This window comes from Choloepus didactylus, chromosome 16 (genome assembly GCF_015220235.1).
Source record: "Choloepus didactylus isolate mChoDid1 chromosome 16, mChoDid1.pri, whole genome shotgun sequence".
Classification (NCBI taxonomy): Eukaryota; Metazoa; Chordata; class Mammalia; order Pilosa; family Megalonychidae; genus Choloepus; species Choloepus didactylus.
In genome coordinates, this window is record NC_051322.1 from 70,471,048 (window position 1) to 70,491,837 (window position 20,790).

General features: G+C 40.9%; 1 protein-coding gene across 2 annotated transcripts in view; it reads left to right on the top strand.

The window, feature by feature from the left end:
* The window catches only part of APCDD1 (APC down-regulated 1), a 33,610-nt gene extending 30,363 nt beyond the window's left edge, over positions 1 to 3,247 (top strand). For both annotated transcript variants that reach the window (XM_037806113.1, XM_037806114.1), the window contains exon 5: positions 1,158 to 3,247. In XM_037806113.1, the coding sequence (XP_037662041.1) occupies positions 1,158 to 1,609 (452 nt within the window). In that variant the 3' untranslated portion in view covers positions 1,610 to 3,247. The remainder of the gene's footprint in view (positions 1 to 1,157) is intronic.
* Positions 3,248 to 20,790: the final 17,543 nt, after the last annotated feature.

Here is a 20,790-nt window from a genome sequence, read left to right on the forward strand (position 1 = left end):
GTCCTTGGTGACGTTCCTCTCCGTAAAATCTCAGGTCTGCCCCATGCCTGTTTCATAGATGATTTATGGCAGATTCTGCCTGGCGTTGCACGCACTCACAAGCTGGAAAGCCTCCTCTAAAGGCTGCACAGAGGAGGGGTTAGTTCCACATCAGGCACTCAGACTGTCACACACACCCCGAGTTTGCCATGTCCTTGAGGAATTGTCACAAGGTTGAAGGGGGGCTTCTTTGGGAAGGTTCCGGCAAGGTAGAAAAAGGCTGGGATAAACCAGATTATCAGCAAGGGAGGTCTTGTCCCTGTTTTTAGAATTTGTTTAATTTTTTAAAGCTTGGACATCTTTGTAAAATGGTTTCATCCCTGTCCTGGCCAAATAAAGAGGGATGGCCGAGGTCCTCCGTGTGTCTCCTCCACGGCTTGGTCAGTTTCGTATGAAATGTTTCTGTTAAGCTGGGTAGGTCCTGGGGTATTTTAGCCCTCCTTTCAGGAAGGAAGGTTTGCTTCAGGAAGTCTGGACCTATGAGAGATTTAACCAAGAAAACAAAAATCTTTATCTGATTCTATCGCAAACTTAACCTGTTTATACATAAAATTTAGTGCCCCAGAAGGGGCTTCAGAAGCAATGCTCTATGAGGGGGGGTTGACACCCTTATTTAACATATTTATTCATCATTTCCTTGCTGACTGAATAATTTACTTTAGATGCCAGATCTGGGAGTGCCGTATTGATTTGCCAGAATGCCATCTAACACTAGTGTTGGATAGCAAAACTTTGAACACCCTCAAAACCTTCCTCCATAAAAACAAAATTCCAATTTTGTGTCAGACCCAAAGCATCAGCATCACCCAGCATGATTTGCAAAGACTCTGTGCCGTGGTTTTGTTTCCATGGACAGACGTGACCCATCACCATGGCCTTGGCCAAACCCTTTTACCGCTAATGGCATCCCCTCTTCCCGGGCACACCTGCAGTTGTTTTGGCATGACCGTGGATCCCAGTAGACACACAGAACTCCTTCCACCTGCAGTCAGGTGGGCAGATGGTGGGATCGTTTTCCAAAGTGTCATTCTCACCTAGGCTCGGCGCCAGGGCTGGCGCTACCTCCCCACCAGCGGGCAGCTCGGGGACAGTGACCTCCCTCTCCTCTCCCTCCACAGTGAGCCACCTGAAGGTCACCCCCATGGACGCGGCTACGGCCTCGCTCCTCAACGTCTTCAACGGGAATGAGTGCGGAGCTGAGGGCTCCTGGCAGGTGGGCATCCAGCAGGACGTGACGCACACCAACGGCTGCGTGGCCCTGGGCATCAAGCTACCTCACACCGAGTACGAGATCTTCAAGATGGAGCAGGACGCCCGCGGTCGGTGCCTGCTCTTCAACGGCCAGCGGCCCAGCGACGGGTCCAGCCCGGACAGGCCGGAGAAGAGAGCCACCTCTTACCAAATGCCCTTGGTCCAGTGCGCGCCTTCCGCACCCCGAGCGGAAGATTTCCCAGAAGAGAGCGGAATGCACCAGTCTGGGGGCGCTGCACCTCCAGCAAGGGCTCTCCCGGTGCTACTCACGGCCGTCACCTGCCTGCTGACTGTGCCACATTGGGACATTCTCAGATAGAATTCTTTCTGGAAAGTTCTATTTTCCCAAACCAGGGTCCCTTTACAATGGACAGATTTTCTTTATGGAAAGAAAGGATGTTTCTTCTTTTGGTGCACTTGAATGCCTGAGAACTGTCGTTCTTTTTCTTCTCCGCCTTGTTCCCCAACCTCCCAGCCCTGAGTCACAAACAGCACTTGTTTGAAGTTTCTGCTTTGAACTTCATCCAGTCTGATCCCTGGCCTCCGCGACTTCACAGTAGAAATTGCACTTTAAGACTGCGGAGCGATTCTGGAGAGTGTGTTGTGGAGTGGGGGGTGGGAGAGGGAGTGAGAGCTGGGCCCTTTTGTTTTTTTCTCTCATTATATTTCTGAGTTGAACTTAGAAGAAGCAAAGGTCAAGCTACGACTTTTACTACCATTTCACTGTGGTCCCTGCCTGTCTCTCTTTGAAATCATGTCGCTCTCTGAGTTTTACAGCCTGACTCCAATGCATCGTTGGTTTGAGACTTGGAACAAGACACCTTATAATGACATAGAGACCTGGGAGTACATATGTACTAAACCATTTACAGCCTTTATGTTAAAAAAGAGAGAAGCAAAACTCATTTCAGAAATGCTGATTAGGAAAATAGCTGTAATTAAAGTTTCAAAGTAATTTAACTATTTTTATATCAGTTCCTTTAACTTGTTTAAAAGAGAGGCTGGTGGCATTTGCTATATGTTGGTTTCTGGATGGTTAGAGGAGGAGTGTCACTGCTGTACCCTGAGTAGACAGGAGTGGTAGATAAAAGGTCAGAAGCAATCCCATTACTGGATGGACAAGACATCTCAGTGCTTGAAATGCCATGTGAGTGATTAAAATGTGCTTGTTCCATAGTTTCCTCATCCTGTATCACAGTACATTTGGTTAAGCGGGAGCAGAAGGAGCTTAACTTCAGGCATGTCTGCTGCCTCCAAAAATAAACACATAGAGATGACAGTTTGGTGCTCAGAGTTCTGTAGCAGACCCTTGATTTGGTGTGTAATTGAGATTTGGGCCTACGGTCATCTTATTATTGGACATGACAGCTTGACTCAGTTTCTTTTCTGCTGTTGACCTGGCACCACAACTGCGGTGTGTTTCCGGATCATCTGCAGAATCTAGAACGTCGGTGCGCCATTTCTTTCTCACAGAGACACTGGGAGGGTGAAGGAGTTCATGTCTGTTCATTACTTTGAATTATTACAAATGGTGCCATGTCGACATTGAGTAGTATCCCTAAAAAAGAGCAATCGAGGGCACTGGTGAGACCAGGGAGGGATGTAACGCAGAGATGGGACTAAAGGCAAACAGGCAAAACATGATCGAGGGTAAGAATCATGTTTGTATTTAAGAATTAACTTTATGAGATGTTGTAGCATTCAGTGCGATAAATTATAAGGAGCAGAATGGTGTGGAGTACCAAAGTGTTTTATATTTAGATTATATTTTGAGTCAGGGTGCATAGTGAGGTGGTTTACTCCAAATGAAACTACTAACTTAATGTCTGCCAAGTTTAATAAACAGAAATGTCAAAAATACTCCCACAAAATACATTTTCCCTGTGGATCTATTTCATTCATGCTAATGCTGTCTTTAAAGGATGTAATAAAATCATGTGATTTACCATAAAAGTGATAGGTGTGTAGCCACTTAATTCAAAGCCTAGATGTAGCATGTCACAATTTTTAAAACGATGCTTTCAATTTAATAGGGTTACACATGTACTTGATGTTTGTGTCTGTGTACATGTCTTAGGGATGACATGAAATTCACATGGTCCTGTCACTTTCTGATACAATATAAATCATTACAGAGAATGACTGATAGAACTTATTCACAGATTATTGGCACAATTAAGTTTGTTCCTGTCACTACTGCTCCATACATTTTGCATCTTGTGTCATTTTAGCACAATGAAGGACCGTAAAAGTGCATTCCCCTATGTGTCCACAATGACCTTCATTTCAGGTGATTTCCCGTCACCTGTGAAGAAACAGCTCCCTGTCTGTAAGGGTCATTCAGGTTTGAGAGCCCAGAACTTTTTTTTTTAATTCAGTTTTATTGAGATATATTCATATACCATACAGTCATCCATGGTGTACAATCAACTGTTCACAATACCATCATATAGTTGTGCATTCATCACCCCAGTGTATTTTTGAGCATTTACATTACATCAGAAAGAATAAAAATAAGAATAAAAAATAAAAATAAAAAAGAACACCCAAATCATCTCCCCCCATCCCACCCTATTTCTCATTTAGTTTTTGTTCCCATTTTTCCGTACACTGGATAAAGGGAGTGTGATCCAAAAGGTTTTCACAATCACACTGTCACTGCTCATAAGCTACATAGTTATACAATCATCTTCAAGAGGTAAGACTACTGGGTGCAGTTTGATAGTTTCAGTTATTTACTTCTAGTATTCCAATGCATTAAAACCTAAAAAGGGATATCTGTATAGTGCGTAAGAATGTCCACCAGAGTGACCTCTCGACTCCATTTGGAATCTCTCAGCCACTGAAACTTTATTTTGTTTCATTTCACATCCCCCTTTTGGTCAAGAAGATGTTCTCAATCCCACAATGCCGGGTCCAGGCTTATCCCTGGGTGTGAGAGCCCAGAACTTTTATCTCCAGACCAAGATGTTATCTCAGAATAAGATACGGCTGACTTTAGAATATTCCACAACAAGCTTAAAATACTCCATAGTATGTGGTCAGGTGCTGACCTGTCTCACCTTAAATTAGCAGCAGATAGTTCTGTTCAAAAAGACCAGATTTAGGGGAGTCCATGCATAAATAAAGAGCACCCCTCCTAGTCTCCACTCGCTGTAGCTGGACGTTGTCCCTTCCTAGGTTTCCTAGAGTAGTCTGATAAGGGCCAGGTCAGAGAGTTGTTCCTTGGGCCACTGTGATACTTGGGTGTGATCTTAGCTTTAAACAACATAAAATCCAAGTTGATCCTGGTCTCAACAAGGAAATTCCCAGAGTCCCAATTTAACCAAATACAGGACAAAAAAAAAAAAAAAGGTCCATTTGCTCAGACTTGACACATCTGGTCCTGGGTAGGAGAATGGTGGAATGCATCATGCCCCAGCTCCTGGGTCTTCCATGGAGATGCCCATCATAAGCCATCACAAGCAGCATTGCTGTCTGAGGCAGCTCCAGAGTCACCCTCCACAGGGCCCACCATGGTGTGTTAGAGGGGGCTGGCACCCCAACACATCTCCGCAGGGCCTCACAGACCTTTTGAGAGTGGCGTGAATGGCAAGACTCTTGTGGTTCCTTGTTGAAGGGAAGGCTTTAATGTGAATAAAAGAACCATTCTCTACAACACTCAGATCTTTATATCCTGAAAGCAAAGATGATATCCACACCAGCCCATACAAATATTATTTTAAAATGGAATACCCAACCCCTAGAGGAGATGCTAGGTCCATGGCAATAGAATACAAAAACCAACAAAGAGCCTCAAATTAGGCATTTCAAGACACTGTCCTTGTTCCGGTGTGCTAATGCAAAATACCAGAAATGGATTGGCCTTTATAATGGGGATTTATTAGATTACAAAGTTACAGTTCTAAGCCCATAGTAGGGTCCGGAGTAAGGCATCTGAAGAATGGCCGATGGCATCCAGAACACCTCTGTCAGCTGGGAAGGCACGTGGCTTTCATCTGCTGGTCCTTTGCTCCTATGTTGTGTTTCAAAATGGCTTTCTCCAAAATGTCTCTGGGCTTCTGTCTTTGCTCCTCTCTCTCAACTCCTGTGTGCCCTTTTTTCTTTCTCCCAGGGCATTTCTCTCTAAGCATCTAGAGGTCCTCTCTTAGCTTCTCTGGGGCAAACTCTGGGCTTCATCTCTTAACTTAGCATCTTCAAATATCCTTGGAGATGTCTGCATCTCCAAGCATCAGCAAACATCTGGGTTGGCTCTTGAGTTCTCTTAAGTAACCCAGTGAACCACTCAAGACCCAAACTGAATGGGCAGGGTCCACACCTTCATGGAAATAATTTAATCAGAGGTATCACCCACAGTTGGGTGAATCACATCTCCATGGAAATACTCAATCAAGAGGTTCCATGCAATAAGATTGGGTTAAAAGATCATGACTTTTGTAGGGGACATAATATATCCAAACCGACACAGTCCTCAAAGAAACATGCCAAAGAGCCTGAGGTTGGTTTACTGGGGAAGGGGTGATGGGTGGAGAACAGGGAGAAGGGGTCCACCAGGCCACAGAGAACTTCCCTACCCCACACAAACTTCTCAGGCCTTTGTCAAACATTTGAGCTTTCCTAACTCCAAACATCTTTCATTGCCATATCCCTGCATCATGAGCAAATAAAGGCAATTTGGATAAATATGTTCTACTGATTTCTAAATTCATAAGAAAATGGATAAGCATGGTTTTCTTACAAATAAGAGAATCACATGTTCTAAAACTACTATGAATTCTTCAAATCCCTACGATGATCTTAGAGTGTTCCTGGCTTTCAGGTAAACAATCTTGGAATAAAAAACTTGGCCCCTATTTTATCACAACCCCATTTTCCTGACATTTTGATAGACCGAAGTAGAATACTTCCTTAAGGAAAAAAAAAAATTGGAGAAGTTATAGTCTCCAATTTCAGCATTGACTAATGGGAGACCAGACATAAGGCCAAGTAGTTTCCAATCTAAGGTGTAAACTGGACAGACATGAATCCCCTTTCCTCAAAGGCTCTGTCAGAATTCAGGAAAACCATGTCGCAGTACCTGACTGACAGTCCCCAGCTAAGGTCAAGGCTGCAGTTTCCCTGGATTCATCTTGGTGTCTTGGCTTCTGACATCTGTTCACAACTACCTCCATGACTCTACACCCACTGGAACACCAAATGGGCAACTCCAATCCCACCTTCATTTCATGAATCCAAAACACAGCAGCAGACAGCATTTGTGAGCCCAAGAGGTGTGTTTTCCTTTCCTGGTCCAGATACACCTTTGTCTCTCCGAGCTTGAGGAGCTAAGGACACCTCTGTCAGCCTCCAGGGAGCTGCTCTAGCTTTTCAGCCTTTTTAGTTCTCAGTCACTTCTTCTCACACAATTTTAAAGCTGTCAGATCCTCCATAAGGTTGGAATTCCATTTTCCGTGGATTTCAGCCCTTTCAGTGCCAGTCTTCCCTCTGCATCTGTTGAGGCAACATTTAGAAAATCGAGGTTACAGTGTAAGTAAGGGCTGTTATCTATTTAGAGAGGACATGTACGGAATTCTTCCTGTCCTCAAATAAAGAAATCTTAAGTTCTCAGGGCTGGACCCAGAGATGCGCCAGCCCTGGGACCACTTTCTCAGTAAGGAATGGAGATATCTGTTGCCTGTTGCAGTTTTATCCTTCAACTTATTTGGGAAATAAAGCTACTGTATCTAGTTTCCAGCATTACTTACGTGAAAGAAAATAGTTAATTGGCCTCCAGTGGTATCCTTAATGAATAGCTCCTAAGTAGAACACTGAAAAAAAAAATCCTTGAAAATATCCTACAGTCTCTTTTGGGGTCCAACGTGGAGGAGATGATAATGCATTACATTGGAAGCAGTCATCTTGGTTGGGTAAGGTAGTGTGCGCCGTCTGTCCACTGGCACTGCCTTGCTCTATCTGAACGTAGAATGTGGTTTAGGAAAACATTGGGCTGCTTTGCCTTAAAAGTCCTTTATGCATATTAAGGTTTTGAATTGCATTCCCTTCCTAATACCAAATGGAGTGCACAGCAATACAAGTACTACTGTCTAATTAAAAGTAATAATTTTCTTTTTAATGTTCTCTGCCATTGATATAGGGAAAGAAGCAACCAACGTCTAACCGCCATTCAAACTTTTATCCATTTTCACTGCTTTTTCAGCATTTTATCGATGCAAAGACCTTTCTGTTTTCCAACTGTTACATCTATTTTGTCAATATACAAAATGTTAATGTTGATTAAAATAAGCATAGTGAATAGGGCATTAAAATCCTCAGAAACTTCAACCAAATCTAGAGTAAGCCAAGGAAATATGAATCTCATTGTATAGATGATTAAAGTGAAGGTCCCTGAGATTAGGGATGAGGACACCAAAGAACTTTTATTTAACTGCTCTCCTTTCTTTGCCCTCAAAACCCAGCCTGGCTTTCTCCTTCTGCAGTTGTCACCACTTACTATTTAAAAGCAACAACAGCCATTTATTAAACGCATACCATATACACGGCTCAGCTCTGTGCTTGATTCTTCACAGCAAGTGTTGCATTTAATTTTCACAACAATCAGGCGTGCACCTTACAGTTTTGAATTCTCACTGAAACATCTAGTTAAGATTTGCAGACTGCTTGTCCTCAGTCCCCATTCACAAAAATCTTTTTTTTTTTTTTTTTTAAGGCCTTTATTACTTAACTTTGGAGCTGCAGCAAAGCTTTCAAAGTGTATGGTCTTGCTCTGACTTCTGGGCAGTTGGGCATCAGTCTCTGCTTTTACCCGTAAGGGTGGGACTCACCAATCCCAGCTTCCCTGACCCAAGCTTAGGAAAGCCCTGGGACCCTCTTTCCTTCCAGAAAGCTCTGGGGTACCATCCAAGCAGAACACCAGTGGCCCCTTTGTAACAAGGGGGCAATTTTGATTTCTAAGAGTCCTCAGGCCCAAGAACGATGCCTTCCAGATCTTTCCTGGTCCAAGGTCTCCAGCTGGTGAGTAAAAGCACCTTCAGGATGGGCTCCTGACACCCAAGAGCACACACTTGATATTTCAATTTCAAGTGACAAATATTTGCACATCTCAGGTCAATCCAAGAGACGTTGAATACACTCCATGAAACTCCAGAAAGGAATCTGTTGTGGGATCTAAAGGGTTGCTGGGTGGAAGTGCACACACAGGGGGTGCTTTTGGGCCACCAGCATACTCTGGTGAATGATGGATGGTTCTAGAGCACTGCTTTCAGTCTGGCCCTGGCTTATGACAGCTGCATGTGGATAATGAAATAATCCCTTGCCCAGTCAACCAGTCATTTTGGCTCTCCATAATTTCTCCCAAATTTTGCACCCATGTCATATGTTCAAACTTTGCTTCCACTGGGAGGTGATGGTGTCATCTGATCCTCGTCTGGCCATGGCAGGTATACAGGCCTGTCCCCATGTTGATAATGAAGTGCCCGGGAGGTGATGCCAAGCTCAGCAGAGCAGACCAAGAGGGAACTCCAAGGAAAGCTCTCCGCGGTAGGTTGCAGGGGTGTCTTCCATCTGTCTCTGCAGATCTGCTTGCCACCCTTTCCCAACCTGCACCTTTTCCTGGAGGTTTCTCCAATCAGACCACAGCAATGGTCTCCCTCAGCTTCTGCTTTCCAGTAGGATTCAGCTAATGGGGGTATAGGCAGGGGCACAGGGTGCAGGAGGAGAGGGGGTAAGTTGGCTGCCCATCAGGGGTCCTCTCCAGGTAGATGTCCTCTGTGGGTGATGGTTGCCATGTCCTCCACACCCGTTGTGGCCAGGGGTGTAACAGCTCCCTACTGGGTGCTAGCCCTGGAGCACTGCACTATCCTTTGTTGTCTTTCTTCAATGTTTGGTACTTCTCTGTGTAGGGAATCACTTTATTAAAGATTTCCTCGAATTACCCAGTCTGAGTGTGCCATCTCTTTCTAACCAGGATGCTGACTGATACACGAGAGAAGTAGGGTACACACGGTATTAAATGTTTTCCAATTATACCCTAAAATACTTACATAAACTAGAATACTGTTTATTTTTATCTCTGTGCAATAATAAGCAAATATTTGCTTTTGGTGAATGTCATTAATAAGGAAAGAGAGCTTATGGGAAATACCCAGCAGAAATGAAATGAAACTGTAAATAGACTTTTAACCACTGGTTTTTATCTCCATCAGCTCACTCATAAGTGGACCTTCCTCCCTGAATTTATAGACAGGCTGTACATATTCTATGTTGATGAGGGACTTGGGGTTGGCCAATCAACGCTCCCAGTAGAGTTTAGAGAGAGGATCAGCATGGGTGCAAACAGCTGCTGTTTTGCCAGAATGCAATGGAAGAGTATTTCATTCTTGCATGCATTTATTTTCTTCTCTCCTTATCTAAGGCTGCTTGTCAGTCAGGCCTGGAAGATAGAAAAGAAGAGTAAACTGGGAAGAGAGATGATGAGTGCCTTTTGGGACATTTCATTTGTGACACCAAGAAGAGATGATTTGTAGGCAGTCAGATATAATAATTATAAAAATTATGCTCAGTTAAGGAGTCATTATGTGCCATATATTGTACTAAACACTGAATACTTTCTTGTAACTACAAGAAAGAATTAACTAATTCTCACAATAAATCGTTGAGTTAGGTCTCACTACCGCCATTCTACAAATGTGAAAATTGAGCCTTAGAAGGTTAAGGACTTGCCCACATCCAGTAAAGGCAGAGGTGGAGTATGGTCTGCGTCTTTGAAGCCTGTGTGAGAGGAGGCTTTATCAGAGAACAGAATATCGGAATTTAAGACCTCAGGAGGTGGCACTGAGCAGAATAAGAACAAATTGCAGGCCAGGGTGGTGTAGTGATGGGTTCCTGGAGTGGACATAGGTAAAGGGATATTTCTGAAGGCCCCTTCTAGAGATTTGCTTGGTTACCCTGGTGCTTTCTTCATTTTTCTCTTCTGATGAGCAGCTTTTGAGTTTGTAGCTTTTGTAGCACATCTGATCTTACTGGAAGGAACATACAAATATGGGTTTGAATCATTTTTTAGTGATTCCCAGTGTTTCAAGGACATCCAATCTAGAATTGCTGCCAGCCCTTCTGAGGAGGTGCTTCCTTTCATAAGCATAAAGTCCTCCTCAGCTGACCTGATGTTCCAACACAAGCCCCCCACTCACATCACCTTCCAAGTGCTCACAACTTCCATGTCCAGGTACAGAGGGTAACTGCTGGCAGGACAAATGGACAAAAGAGAAGGAGAGAAGCTTGACCATGAAGCTGGGCTACTCAGGTTTCATGTGAGCACATTAAATGGCAAGTATTTTCCACATTACACAAGCTTTGCTCTCCTTTCAGGTGAGGGGTACAACCAATAAATTAATTCAGATCAGATTTCACATTTTTACCCAAGCTCTTTCCTATCTGTCTCCATTCTGTATTCATCATTCCACAGATGTTGCATGTGGCCACGATGACTTTGAACTGATTGGTGTTCCTACTTTCAATGCAAAGAGTTCAATGCCAAGACATGCAGTATGTTAAAAAAAAATTACATTTGATACCGTCTCTTCCTTGACTTAATTTTTTCCCATGGAAGCAACTGAATGATGTCACGGACAGATTTCATAAACTGGGAAGTTAGGACTTTGCATAAGATTTGGTCAAAGATGAGAAATAGCTCTGGTTTCCGAATACAAAGTATCTCAATAGCAAGAAAACAAAGCCCCTGGTACGATAAAATGCATTCTCTAAAGAACCTTCTTTGAGTGTGTTCCAGCACAAATGTCTATCTACAGTGTTCATAGCAAACTCGAGCCAACCTCTGCATTTCCTTATTAGCTTGAAACTAAATGGCAGGAAACACCCAGGGGCACCAATAATTCTCCAGAACCTTGTGCCAACAGGGAAGATAGTACTATGGAGCTGCTTTCTTAATACTTTGAAAAATTCCATTGAAATGAGAGATAACAAACTTGAAAGGCAAGTGCTTTTTTTGCATCAATAAATACAGCATCAAAGTAATGATTGAGCTAGCGATCCAAAGAAGTCATGTGCAATTTCAGCATAATAAAGCAGTGAATATGAATTCAAATGAGTGGGCTGGTTTAAAAAAATAATATCAAAAACAATACTTTCTATTTCTGGAGCAACCTTTCCCCTGGGGAGTGAAGTGAACATTAATATCACTGTAGTGTGGCCAATTTTTCACTTGCGCCTTGTTTCTGACCATTTTTCCAGACAACAGAGAGCCAATCATTAATTTTTTAGTTTCAATTTACTTGCAGAGCACCAGGATGTTAGAGGAAGTGGTGGTGATAAAAGTAATTAGAAAGCAATAGGAACTCTAGAAGCCCAAAGTTCTTGTGACAATACACAGTGAAGGAAAAGAATATGACATCTCTTACCTTTAGCTGACCCTTCTGATGACTTGTAAGGAGGCCAGAAAGTCCCAGATCTTGCCCTGGAAACTGTTTTCTTCTTTTATTGTTTCCCCCAAGCAGGAAGGGTCAGGGTGAACATCCGTGCCTATAGACCTTCTATGAACGCCTGGGATCCCCTTTGGGCAACTGCTTTCCTGACCCCTTCGGGCAAGTGCTTCAGCTTCTCTGTTCACTTTTATATAATGAGAATAATGACTTAGTACAATAGAGGATGTCTTGATAGACCCACTTTTGCCAGCTTCTGGGAGGAGATGCTACTGATCCCGCTGCAGTATGTACCGGTGAAGCCATGTCATCCTTTAGCTCCTTGCTCCTGAAAATGTGGACCATGGACCCATCGGCTGGCAATCCCTGAGAGGTGGTGAGGAATGTACCATTCTAGGTCCCATTCCAGACCTGCCAAATCAGGATCTGCATTTCATTAAGGTCTCTAGAAGATTCGTGTGCATGCTACAGATAGAAAGGCAAGACTTGAACACCTGCTGAGGCGTCTGCCCATAATAGTAAGATGTTTTAACTCCCAAACTTATTTATGCTTGCTGTTCTTTTTGTGCAAATTAAATAATGATTTCAAATCTGATTCTGGAAAAGTGAGAAGAGAAAAATTAAATTAAATTAATGAATTAATTTTTTAAACTGTTGAAGAGTTGTGCCAATGAAACCCAATTTGAATGTATTAGGAAGACCATAAAAAGTGACAAAAATATTGCCATGGGAGAAGGTATTAACAACCAATTTTAAATTACCGATAGGGGTGGAAAGACATAAAAATAGAGAAGGAATTCAAACTCTAATATTTTCACAAGTATCTCTAAATTCTCCCTTCTCATTAAAGAAACCCAAACTGGAAACTGTAAGCTATGCATGATAGGCAAGGCGTATGCAAGAAATCGGTGAAGGTACAAAGAAAAGACCTGGCTCTTTATGAAAAGATTGATGAATTAATGTATGCTTATAGGTTTTAATTAAAATAAAATATTCAATGCATATTTGGATCATTGTTTATGATATTCTCACTTTAACTCACTCTTCATATTAGCAGAATAACTGATATTCCCTGGAGCACACTGATATACCCACTTTGAAGAGTTTTTATAAAGATTTGAAATGAATTTGCTTGGTATAACGTGGGAGCATAAGAAATAAGAGTTTATATTAGAGAGTGGTGTTACACAATTTTTCTCTGCATGTTGTGGTCTTTGACCCCTCTCTCCATCCCAGGAGGCATTTTTTTTTTTCTGGTTTGCACTGAGTGTATTTTTCCCCCAATACCACCCCATTTTTAACACCTTGCAAGGTTGACATTCATTTGTTCTCCCTCATGTAAAAACATATTTGTACATTTTATCACAATTGTTGAGCGCTGTAGGTTTCACTGACTTATACAGTCCCAGTCATTATCTTTCCTCTTTCCTTCTGGTGTCCCACATGCTCCTAACCTTTCTCTTTCAACCATGCTCACAGTCATCTTTGTTCAATGTACATCACCCAAAATTGTGTTGCAAACCACTCACTCCTGTCTTTTCCTATCTGTCTGTGGTGCTCCCTTCAGTATTTCCTGTAGAGAAACAGCATCTCTTGTAGAGAAACAGTATCTCTTGTTCACAAACCTGCTCATTGTCCGTCAGAGAATATTTTAAACTCTCCTTCATATTTGAAGGGCAGTTTTTCCAGATATAGGATTCTTGGTTGGTGGTTTTTCTCTTTCAGTATCTTAAATATATTACCCCGCTTTCTTCTTGCCTCCATGGTTTCTACTGAGAAATCCACACATAGTCTTATCATGCTTCCTTTGTATGTGATGGATCACTTTTCTCTTGCTGCTTTTAGGATTGTCTCTTTGTCTTTGATGTTTGGTAATCTGATTATTAAGTGTCTTGGTGTAGGTCTATTCATATCTATTCTGTTTGGGGTACGCTGCACTTCTTGGATCTGTAATTTTACGTCTTTCAAAAGAGATGAGAAATTTTCATTGATTATTTCCTCTATTATTGCTTTTGCCTCTTTTCCATTCTCTTCTCCTTCTGGGACACCCATGACACGTACATTCATATGCTTCATGTTGTCATTCAATTCCCTGAAACTTTTCTCAAATTTTTCCATTCTTTTCCCTATCTGTTCTTTTGTGTGTAAGATTTCAGTTGTCTTGTTCTCCAGTTCCTGAGTGTTTTCTTCTGCCTCTTAAGATCTACTATTGTATGTCTCCACTGTGTTTTTCATCTCTTGTTGTGCCTTTCATTTCCATAGATTCGTTGATTTGTTTTTTCAAACTTTCTATTTCTACCTTATGTTCACCTAGTGTTTTCTTTATAAGCTTTATCTCTTTTGCCATATCTTCCCTGAACTCTTTGACTTGGTTTTTTAATTGATTTAGCATATTTCTTTGAAAGTCTTCAATTGTTTCATTGAAGTGAAACAGTATCTCAACTGCATCTTAATTGAGGTGTAAGTTTGTGCCTTTGACTGGGCCATATCTTCATTTTTCCTAGTGTAATTTTTAGTTTTCTGTTGCCTAGGCATCTGGTTTCCTTTGGTTACCCCAGTCAGATTTTCCCAGACCAGAACAGGTTCAGGTCTCAGAACAGGGCTATATTCAGTGTTAAGCTTCCCTGAGGGTGTGTCTTAGAAGATTGACAGACTTTCCTGTGAGGTCTCTAGCCACCATGTTCTTCCTAACCTGTCCAGCAGGTGGCACCTGTCAGCCTGTCACTCCTGACTGTTGTAAGGAGGTGTGACCCCTTTAATTCTCCACTTAGGTTGTTTCTGTTTTGACTGTTTTCCCCTCAGCCCTGGGGTCTGAGTCCTGAAGGGATGGCCAACACTAGAGCTGGGTCCCACCTCCTTCCTCTTGGGGAAGATACACCCCCTAGGGAGCTATTTTCTACATCTGAATTACTCCTTTGTCTCTCTGACTCTGTTAACTCCACCCCTGTCTGGGTCAGAGCACTGCAAGCTGAAAATGGCTGAGGCCCTCTCCACTGAGCCACTCAGGTGGAGAGAGAGAGAAAAAGGGAAAGAAATCCCCCTTTCAGAGCCAGTTCATGGCCCCTAGTTTCACCCATTGGTCAGAGAGAGCACCCAGTCTTCTGGGCTCCCTTTACTGGGGCACAGGCATTTTCTGGCTCTCTAAGGTCAGTCATCCTTTAAAGCCTCTGTATTTTTCCTTCTTTTTTTAAATTAATTTTTTTTTCCATCAGCCCCACCTCCTCTCCACTGGGAGCAACCTCAGGGTACTTTGCTGCTTATTAAGGGTTTGTCTGTTTGTAGCTTGTATTCTGCAGCCCACATGGGTTAACCAAAACCCCAGCTGGAGCCAGGCTGAGCTATATTTGCTTCCTCAGGGAATGCTGCTTTCTCCCATGGTGAGGTCTTGCAGCTCAGCCTGCCGTGGCAGGGGGAGAGGGCTCCTGGAATGGTTCCACAGGTTTTACTTACAGATTTTATGCTGCATCCTCAGCTATTCCACCCAATGCAGGTTGGTGTACAGTGTGTGGACAGTCACGGTTGTCCCCAAGCAGTTGTTCCAGATTATTTACTAGTTGTTCCTGGTTGTTTATTAGTTTCTCCAGGGGACTAACTAAATTCCACATCTCTCTATGCCACCATCTAGCTCCTCTTCCTCCCCCAGGAGGCATTTTAATTTAGTAACTATTATATACAAAACATCAAAAGAGGTATCATAAGAAAAACAAAGAGATGTAATACACTGGCTCCAACTTCAGAGAATTCGCAATTAAATATTGATGGTAAGGTAACAGTAATAATAACCACATAGGTTAAAGTGTTATCTGTGCATATTGATAGAAATTTCAGAAAAATGTGACACATAGTCAGCTGTAGACAAAAACAATGCCTATAAATAGCCATGTGCAGAATAATGCAAATTGTGGTAAAATTCACACAACATAAAAGTCACCATTTTAACCATTTTTAAGTGTCCCATTCAGTGGCATTGAGTACATTCACAGCATTGTGTAACCATCATCTAGTTCCAAAACATTTTCATTATCCCTAAAGGAAACCTGTGCCCTTTAAGCCGTTCCCATTCCCCTCTCCCCCAAACCCAGGCAACCACTAATCTGTCCCTTTGGATTTGTCTGTTCTGAGTATCTCATTTACAAAATGTGGCCTTTTGTATCTGCCTTCTTTATTTAGCATGTTTTTTAGGTTCATCCATGTTGTAGCATGTATCAGTAGTTCATTCTTTTTTATGCCTGAATAATATTCCATTTTGTGCATAAAGCACATTTTGTTTACCCATTTATTCATTGACAGACATTTGGGTTGTTTCCACTTTTTGGCTATTCAATGCTTCTATGAACATTCATGTACACATTTTCATTTGAACACCTGCTTTCAATTTTTGTGGATATGTGCTAAGGAGAAGAGTTGCCAGGACATATAGTAATTCTATGCCTGCCTTACTGAGGAAGTGCCAAACTGTTTCTGTGCAGCTGCACCATTTTACATTCCTGTTAGCAATAGATGAGGGTTCCAATATCTCTACATATTTCCCAACACTTGTTATTTTCTGCTTTTTAAAAAATTATAGCCATTCTAGAGGGTGTGAAATGGTATCTTGTTGTGGTTTTGACTTGCTTTTCCCTAATCACTAATGATGTTGAGCATCTTCTCATGTGCTTGTTTTTCATTGGCATGTCTTCTTTGTTTTTTTTTTTCCTTCTTCTTTTTTTTTTTTTTTTTTTTTTTTTTTTTTTTTTTTTTTTTTGCTTATGGCATATCTTCTTTGTAGAAATTTCTGTTCAAATTCTTTGTCATTTAAAAAATTGTTATTTTTTCTATTGTTGTTAAGTTGTAAGTGTTCTTTATCTATTCTGGATACTAGACCCTTATCAGATATACGACTTACAAATATTTTCTCCCATTCTACGGATTGTCTTTCCACTTTCTTCATAGGGTTTTTTAAGCCTCAAAAGTTTTTAATTTTGATGAAGTTGAATTTATATATTTTTCCTTTTGTTGTACTTTTGGTATTATATGTAAGGAACCATTGCCAAATAAATATTCATGAAGATTTATCTGTATGTTTTCTTCTAAGTTGTACAGTTTTAGCTTTTGTCTATTTTAAGTTAATTTTTGCATATGGTGTGAAGTAAGGGTCCAACTTCACTCTTTTGCATATGAAAATCCAGGTTGTCTCAGCACCATTTTTTGAAAAAATATTCTTTCTCCATTGAATTGTCTTAGTACCCATGTTGAAATCAACTGAACATAGATTATGAATTTATTTGAGGATTCTCAATTCTGTTTCATTGTTCAATATGCCCATATTTATGCTAGTAGCACACTGTTTAGATTACTGTAGTTTTGTAGTAAGATATGAAATTGGAAAATGCGAGTCTTCCAATCTTGTTCCTTTTTAAAGATCAGTTTGGCTATTCAAAGCTCTCTTCACTTCCATGTGAACCTTAAGATCAGCTTTTCTACTTCTACAAAATAAGCCATTGGGATTTTGATTTGGATTGCATTGCATCTATAGGTCACTTTGGGGAGTACTGACATCTTAACAATAGTAGATCTTCCAAACCATGAATTCCTGGTTCCTTTCCATTTATTCAGGTCTTCTTTAATTTCTGTCAGCAATATTTTATAGTCCTCAGTGTACAAGTCTTGCACTTGCTTGTTTCAATTTATTCTGAAGTAGTTTATTCTTTCAAATGTTATTGTATGTGGAGCTGTTCCCTTAATTTCCTTTTTGGTTGTTTATTGCTAGCCACCCCAATGCTCTTTTGGTTATTATTTGCATGGAATATCTCTTTCCATCCTTTCACTTTTCACCTGTTTATGTCTTTGGATTTAAGGTGAGTCTCTTGTCAGCAGCATAGAGTTGGATCGTGCCTTTTTTTAATCAATTCTTCCAATCTCTGAATTTTAATGGGGAAGTTTATTCATTTACATTTAAAGTAAAGATAAGAAAGGACTTATTTCTACCATTTTGCTATTTGTTTTCTATATGTCATATCTTTTTTGTTCCTCGATTTCTCTATTATTGTCTTCTCTTGTGTTTAGTTTATTTTTTTCCTAATTTGTATTTCCTGTACATCTTTTAGTTGTTTTCTTACTTGGTACTCAGTTGTTTGCAGTTGACATCTTAAATTTGGAACAATCTAGTTAAAACCATCTTAGCTTCAGAAGTACTCAAAAACTCTGTTTCTATACAGCTCTGTTTCTCCTTTATGCTGTTATTGTCTCAAATTACATCTTTATCTATTGTGTGCATATTAATGGATTTTTATGTTTCATTGTTGTTTTTATGCATTTATCTTTTAAATCATGTAGGGAAAAAAAGAGGAGTTAAAAGTAAAAAATACAATAATACTGGCTTTTGTATTTACCTGTGTAGATACTTTTACCAGTGCTCTTTATTTCTTCATATGGCTTCAAGTTAATGTCTAGCATCCTTTTGGTTCATCCTGAAGGGCTCCTTTCAGCATTTCTTTTAGGACAGGTCCACAAAACCCTCAACTTAAAAAAAAGATCTGTGAATGTCTTAATTTCTCCTCATTTTGCAGCACAGTTTTCCTGGACATCACATTTTTGGCTGACAGTTTTTTCTTTGGCCCCTGTTTTCATTTGCTAATGCTGCAGAATGCAAAACACCAGAGATGGATTGGCTTTTATAAACGGGGGGTTTATTTGGCTATACAGTTACAGTCTTAAGGCCATAAAGTGTCCAAGGTAACACATCAGTAATCAGGTACCTTCACTGGAGGATGGCAAATGGCATCCGGAAAACCTCTGTTAGCTGAGAAGGCACATGGCTGGCGTCTGCTCCAAAGTTCTGGTTTCAAAATGGCTTTCTCCCAGGATGTTCCTCTCTAGCAAGCTTGCTCCTCTTCAAAACATCACTCACAGCTGCACTCAGTTCAGTCTCTTTGAGTCAGCACGTTTATATGGCTCCCCTGATCAAGGCCCACCCTGAATGGGCAGGGCCACGCCTCCATGGGAGTATCCCACCAGAGTCACCACCCACAGCTGGGTGGGGCACATTCCAAGCAAATCTAATCAGCACCAAAAGTCTGTCCCACAAGACTACATCAAATATAATGGCATTTGGGGGACAAAATGCATTCAAACCGGCACAGCCCCTTAAATATGTCATCACACTACTTTCAACCCTCCATGATTTCTGATGAGAAATCAGCTAGCTAACCTTATTGTACATGATGAGTCACTTCTCTCTGGCTTTCAACATTTTTTTAATGTGTCCTGGTGTGGATCTTTTTTAGTTTATCCTACTTGGAGTTCACTGAGATTCTTGAATGTGTAGATTCATTTTTTTCATCACTATTCCTTTAAATAGTGTTTCTTCACCTTTTTTCCTCTTGTCTCCTTCTGGGACCCTCATTATACATAGTTAGATATGGTTTATGGTGTCCCCATGTCTCTTAGGTTCTGTTCATTTTTCTTAAATCTTTATTCTTTCTTCTCTTCAGATTGTATAATCTCAATTCACCTATTTTCAAGATTCTTTCTTCTGCCTGCTTGAATCTGCTGTTGAACTCCTTTAGTGAATTTTTCATTTCAGTTATTGTATTTTTTGTTTCCAGACTTTCTTTGGTTCCTCTTTATCATTTCTATCTCTTCATTGATATTCTTTTGGTGAGACATCATTCTTTCATTTTTTCATTCTTTGTCCATTTTTGCTTTGTGTTTTTTTTTTTTTAGCATATTTAAGGCCTTGATTTAAGGCTGTCTTTATCTATTATGCCCAATGCCTGGGCTTCCTTAGGACAGTATTCTTTTTTCTAGTGAATGGGCTATACTTTATTTCTTTCCATACCTTATAATTTTTTTTTGTTGCAACCTGGACATTTTGAATATTATAATGTGATTATTCTGGAAATAAGATTCCTCTCAGTGTCCAGGGTTTGTTTTTGCTGCTTGTTGTGGGTTGTAGCTGCTTGTTTTTTATTGATTCTTTGAAAAGACTGTATTCTTTGGGATGAATAGCTACTGAAGTCTCTGTTCCATTAGCTGAGTTGTGGGTTAGTGACTTGACAGAGATTTCCTTACATGCTTGGGGCCAAAGGTGGGGGGGATGGTCTCCTAGACTTTGCAGATTGGCTTTGTGTTGGAGCATTCCTTTTACACTTAGCCAAAGTATTCCTAACTCTGTTTTAGCCTTTATTTCCCATTTGTGTAGGGCATTCAGGTCAGCCACGGGTGAAAGGTAAGGGTCTTCTCTTGTCTTGTCTAAGTATGTGTCCAATTCTGGGTATCTGCATGGCCTTTTATTCCTGGTATACACAGGAGCTTTTAAATGCTATATTCCCTCATGTATCTCCTTCCCCAGTTTCTTCTTCACATGCTCTTCATTATGCCTGACACCTGCATGAGGCAGCTATGGATAATATATTTGCCTTTAATTGCTTTCAAGAAATGCTTCCCTGGAGGACACCCAGTCCTAAGGTAGTTTTGAGATGGGAGAAACAAAGGCAAGCCCTCAAAATGATCTCTCAGGGAGCCATCAGACAGGTCAATGTGCACAAACACAATTCTCTGAGAACAAGGTCCACAGTGCTCCCTGTGGCACCAGAAAGCTGCACCAGGAACGCAGGCTGCCATCTTCTTACCACTATGCAGGGGAGTGGAAGATGGTAGGTGGTTGAAACACTACAACAGTCTCTTACCTAATTTCAGAAGCTTATTTCTTCTTTAAGTATTCCCTTAGTTGTTGTAAGCTTTTAAAATTAAATTCCAGAGACTCTAAAAAACTTGATTCTGACAGTTTCTGCTGGCTTAATTGTTGCTTTAGTAGAGGACATAGATTTGAGTCTCCTACTCTACCATTTTCAGTCACTTAATAATGTTTCAACCTAAACTTTCCCAGAACTGCTATTCATGTTTTGTGTTTTATAGCCACAATTTATGTTGATCCAAGAAAAGATAACAGATCCACAATTTGTCCTGTGCTGAAAGCCCAAGTCCTTGCTAAACCTCTAAGTCAAATTTTCTTTGCACATTTTTGTGATGAACACTGATGAAGGGTCTACTCCATCTTTTTAAAAAATACCAGTTACCTCAAAAG